General features: G+C 55.6%; 1 protein-coding gene across 5 annotated transcripts in view; it reads right to left on the reverse strand.

The window, feature by feature from the left end:
- Positions 1-4,356, reverse strand: part of MDFI (MyoD family inhibitor) — a 29,419-nt gene extending 25,063 nt beyond the window's left edge. For 2 of the 5 annotated variants that reach the window (XR_011172460.1, XM_069108329.1), the window contains exons 1-2: positions 1,985-2,151; positions 1,655-1,765 (exon numbers count right to left, since the gene is read on the reverse strand). Coding sequence is in view for 4 of the 5 variants with exons in the window: in XM_069108329.1 (XP_068964430.1) it covers positions 1,655-1,765; positions 1,985-1,994 (121 nt within the window). In the remaining variant the exon portion in view is untranslated. Of the gene's footprint in view, positions 1-1,654; positions 1,766-1,984; positions 2,152-2,183; positions 2,333-2,400; positions 2,605-4,039 lie in introns of those variants that run through there. The other 3 variants (XM_069108331.1, XM_069108332.1, XM_069108330.1) reach the window with 3 other exon arrangements.
- Positions 4,357-4,864: the final 508 nt, after the last annotated feature.

Below are 4,864 nucleotides of genomic sequence, written 5' to 3' on the forward strand. Positions count from 1 at the left end.
TTCCCAGCCTGGGAACCTAAAATTAAAATACTCTTCATCTTCCTCTTCTCCAGACTGAAGAGGTCCAATTCTTCAAATGTTTGACTCCCAGATTGCTCGATTCCAGATATTAGAGGCTCAGGTCTGAGGGCCCAGACAGAGGTAGAAAATCACAGAAAAGGGACCTTATAAACGATCAAGTCATAAGATCACAGGACTTTGAGTTGGACAGAACCTTCCAGGGCAGACAGTTCAATTCCCCTCATTTTTATAGATGGAGAACTGAAGCCAAGCAAAATCACACAGATAACAGGCAAGATTTGAGCTCAGATTTCTTGATGCCAAATCTAGGTCTCTTTCCACTATACTAAGCTTCCTCCTCAAACCCCTCATTTCAAACACGAGAAAACCCGGGCACAGAAATGACTTGCCCAAGGTCACACCTCCAGTTACTGTCACTGCCAAGCTTACAACCCAGGTCACAAGATACTCAGGCCAGAGCTTATTGAAGAGAAAGGAAAGGAGAGAATTGTTAAAGTGGTGCAGAGGAAGGAAGGGTGTGGGGAGGATTCCTTCACAGAAGTGAAGGAGTGGGAATAAAAGTGGGGGGAAAAAAGGAAAAATTAGGTGTACATCTCTTTCCTGCCCCCCACTCAAACACTGCTTTTTTGAGCAGGTTGCAAAAGTCCCACCGAAAAATCATTCGCATCTTGCTCTCCTCTCCCTCGGGTCACTCAGAAGTGGGGCAGCAGGTCACAAGGGCTGTGGGACAAGGAATGGCCCTGCTTTGCAAAGAATCTGTCCAGGGAGGGGTGCCAGGAGTGAGGACGAGTGGGGAGGGGTTGTTTGCCGAGGAGAAGAGGTGCAAGTGAGGTGAGCGAATGGTGGGTTGTGGCTGGGGTGGGGGGGGGGGGGGGGGGGGGGGGAGGGAAGAGACACAGCAGGCGTCCAGAGAAGCGAAGAGTGAGGGTGAGGGCGAGGGGGCGGGGTCCTGGAGCCGCTAACTGCAGCGGCCGCGGCGGCGGCCTCGGGAAGGCGAGGCAGAGAGCAGACAAAAGTTTTCGGGAATAGCTCGGCTCTAGCGGGCCGGGGGAGGGGAACCGAGAGCCCTAGACTCAGACATACACAAACCCCAAGGTGTTTACACTGGACAGGCACCGTGGGGACACAAACCGGGAGAGAGACGCAGCAAGGCAGACAGAAACGGACAGACAGACAGGCAGACAGAGGCAGAAACAGACAGGCACAAAGAGAGGTTTTATTATCTCCTTTCTTTTGGACGTATGTGTGTGCGTTTGGGGGGGAGGAGGGGCGGGAGAGCGCGGGAGAGATGGAGAGAGCCTGGTGCTGCTGGACCTCAGTCCTCCTTGGGATCCTCCCCGGATTCCCGCCACCTCTCGCGGAGCCCACAGTTTCCCAGCAAATCGAACAGTCAGGAGAGAGCCCTAGCCGTCCAACCAGGCTTCTAATTGTTCCTTTCCACATCTCCGCCTAGCCCCGAAACCTGAGCTCCTAGACCTCTAGCCTCATCGCGGTCGTCCAAACCCTGGTCCCTGATCTCCAAAGAATCTCACTCCCACCCCATTTCTCCTGAGCTGCCCCCCTCCCACAATGAACTCCTACCCCACCCCCACGGCTTCATCTTCCTCTAGTGCTACCCTACACCCAAGCCTACCTGAGGCTGAATCCAGGACTGGACTGGGGGGCTGACCCAGCTTGGGGTCTCCATGGGGCGCATCGTGGTGTCGGGAGAGCGAGCCGTTCACCTGGGACATCTGCCCGGGACCTGCAGAAGACCGAGCTGTAGCAGGGAGCGGGGGAAAGCGGGCGTCCCGTCCGACCCCTGCTCTCCAGTCGCCAACCAGCCACTTGGGGAGGGAGAGGAGGAGGAGGTGTGTGTGGGGGGGTGTCACAACATGGGGGGGGGGGGGGGCAGGACGCGGCTCGCAGTCAGCCCTCCTTTCCTCCCCCCTTTCCCTTTCCCCTGAGTCAGTGACAAACTTACTAGACTTCATGAAGCTGTGTGGCCACCCCAAAAGGTCAATGTCAGACTTGGGGAGTCCTGGCCGTGGGCACCCAACTCTACTCCCTACCCAGGGGTTTGAGCAGCCTTCTTTCTTTTGGTCCACTTTCACTCCTTCCCCTCTTCCCTCTTTCCCTCCTCCCTTCTTTCCTCTTCTTCCTTCTTTCCCTACTACTCTCACCTCCTTTTCTCCTTGCTTTCTCCTCTCTCCTTTTTGTGCCTTTTCTCTTCTCTTCTCTTCTCTCTCTGTCTGTCTCTCTCTCTCTCCCCCCCTCCCTTTTTCTCTCTCTCCCTCTTCTTCCCTCCCTCTCTCCCCCTCCCTTCCCCTCTCCTCTCCCCTCCTTTCTTCTCCCCACCCCCTTACATCTCTGCAATTTATGGTCCTTTCCCCTACTTGCCTTTCTGGCTTTCCTGGGACGATTTCCCTCCAGGGCCCCGGTTCGCCCCCCCGCCCCTCCCTCCGCCCTCTTCCACGGGTCTAGGACCGGACACGTCTGTGCGCTGGGCCGGCCCCGGCCCGGCGGTGCCCCGGGCTCCCACAGGAAGCTCCACTAGGTCCGTTTCCTCCGCGTTGCGGAGAGAGGGGCCCCCGCCCCCCTTCCTTCTCCCCCTCCACTCCAACGCACACCAGTCCACCACCGAGTCTGGGAGCAGAGCCCGGGTGGGGGAGGGGGCGGGTCGCTTTCCCCTTCCCCCACTCAACGAAAGTTAGCCAAAGAAAAAGTTGGGAGAGAGGAAGGGAAAGGGAGAGGGGGAGCAATGGAAGGGGGGAAACCACCTAAAGAGAGTGATTTTGGACTTCTCTCTATGGAACATTTGTCCAGGTAATTCAGGCTGCTAGACAATCTTGACCATGGGACTGGGGGATTTAGTAATATCGCAGGTTTAAGCGTTTGAAATCTGTCCCCTGAAAGACCCCACTGTAATCCCCCTCTAGCCTTGGAAAGGATGCTCGGAGGCTGGGGCGGCGGCAATAATGAAGTTGGACTGCAAAAATTAATCGAGAGACGGAGGGGAATTCTTCAATGTAGACCCCACTCTACTCCCTCGCCAATTCTTACCACTCACATATACCCTATCACACACCCCTCCCCCCCCCCCCTTACCCTCCAAGGGCTCTAAATAGGGATCCATAACTCCCGTTACTCGTACAAGTTAGGGTAGATGGAGGGGGGAAAGAAGGACAGGTCTACTGCATTAGTACTTGGGTAGGTCACCAAAGGAATCAGCAACGAAGGTTTCTTTAAAAGGGGGGGGGGGGGGGAGGAGGCAGAGGGAGACCCAGTAGTTTAAATCTGATTAAATATTAGCAGTTCTGAAGGTGAAGGTTGACTGACGGTGGAGTGGGAGAGGGGCCTTGCATGGAGTGGGGGTAAGGGGGTCAGAAGAAGACTAGGTTAGGGATAGGAGACGGATAAGAGGGACCGAAGGGATCTAGCTGAAGAAGGGGCCAGTTGTGGAGCACATCTGGAATTGTGAGCTGGACCAATCCCCTCCTGGGAAGCCTTGGGTGGGGAGGGAGAGGAGAGGAGAAGGGTGTTTGGTGAGGTGGCAAAGAGAGGAGCATCGGTGCCCTGTAGGTCTGGGTTAGTCTGAGGACTGACTCTGGGTCAGTGTGACAGTCCACACCTCCTGGGAGGGGTGTGTGTGTGGCGGTGAGCGACACTCCCCATTCTGGGACTGAAGAAGCTATTCCTGCTGGGTTGGTTGGCAGACGGAGGCGTCCTGTCACTACAGAGTGACCGTCTGGAGGCTCCAACCCACTGGGGATTGGGGGAGGGGTGGAATCAGCTCTTCCTTCAACTCAACACCTCGTGGGATTAATTACAGAGCCTACTCCCCCAGACTTCAGAGCGTACTTAATTAATCCAGAGTAAACTCCTAGAATCACTCACCATCAACCTAACTTACTTAGGCTCGGCAGCCGAGGCTGGGCTCAAAAATTCCAGGGTTTCTCCCTGGGACTGCCCCTGACTCATGCTTATCCCCGGCTGAGTTTCTCCCTCCCAGGGTCACCCAGGGGACCTAGGTACTTACGGTGTTTGGAGATTTTCGGCCGCCGTTTCGCTGGCAGCTGAGCCTGGAGCTCTTTCCCAATCAGTCCGGAGGGACGCGGCCCCAGCAGAGTGGCCTGGGTGGCTCCAGCGTCTTGAGAGCGAAGGGGAAAGGAGTCTGGGTGGCAGGAAAGAAGGGGGATCCCGCCTCGAGACCAGGCAGTGCCGGGGCTGTGGACAGCCCGGGGCAAGCGTGGCCCCTGACCCCGCGCCCTAAGACCCGGCCGGCCGGCAAGAGAAGGCTGCCCTAACTGAAGAGAGACTGGGGAAGGGGGGCGGATCTTGGGCTTCCTGGCAGTCTCTGAGTCACCTGGGAGGCCCAGCCGCGCCGGGCTCGTCTGCTAGCGCATTCCTGCCGGCTTACCTGAGATACATGTGTTGTGCCCTCTGCCACTCCTTCCTCTTGAAGACTCTGTGGCTGAATACTGCCGAAGGCTTGGTTTCCCCTCCAACACACAAACACACACACACACACACACACACACACACACATCCCTCCTCTTCCTTAGAGGTGTCTTTCTCTAGGGTCACTTAACAGATATTTAATCTAAGGTAGTAAAACCTCAGTTTACTCACCTGTAAAATAAGGGAATTTGGCTATAAATAACTTCATGGATCCCATTCAGTTAATAGTCTATAATTCCCTCTTACAGTCCCAGGATTGACATTTTCCTGCTCTCCTGGCTCCATCAGGACTCAAATCCTCCCACCTTTGTTGAACACAGAGCTTTGAGTAAGGTTCCATTGGCCTGGGCAAATAGAAGTCACATTTTGAGGTTTTGCTATATCTCTTCCCTCTCCTCCAACA

This window comes from Petaurus breviceps, unplaced genomic scaffold, assembly GCF_028583685.1.
Source record: "Petaurus breviceps papuanus isolate PSGF00001 unplaced genomic scaffold, PetGlider_PUasm1.0 90352, whole genome shotgun sequence".
NCBI lineage: Eukaryota > Metazoa > Chordata > Mammalia > Diprotodontia > Petauridae > Petaurus > Petaurus breviceps.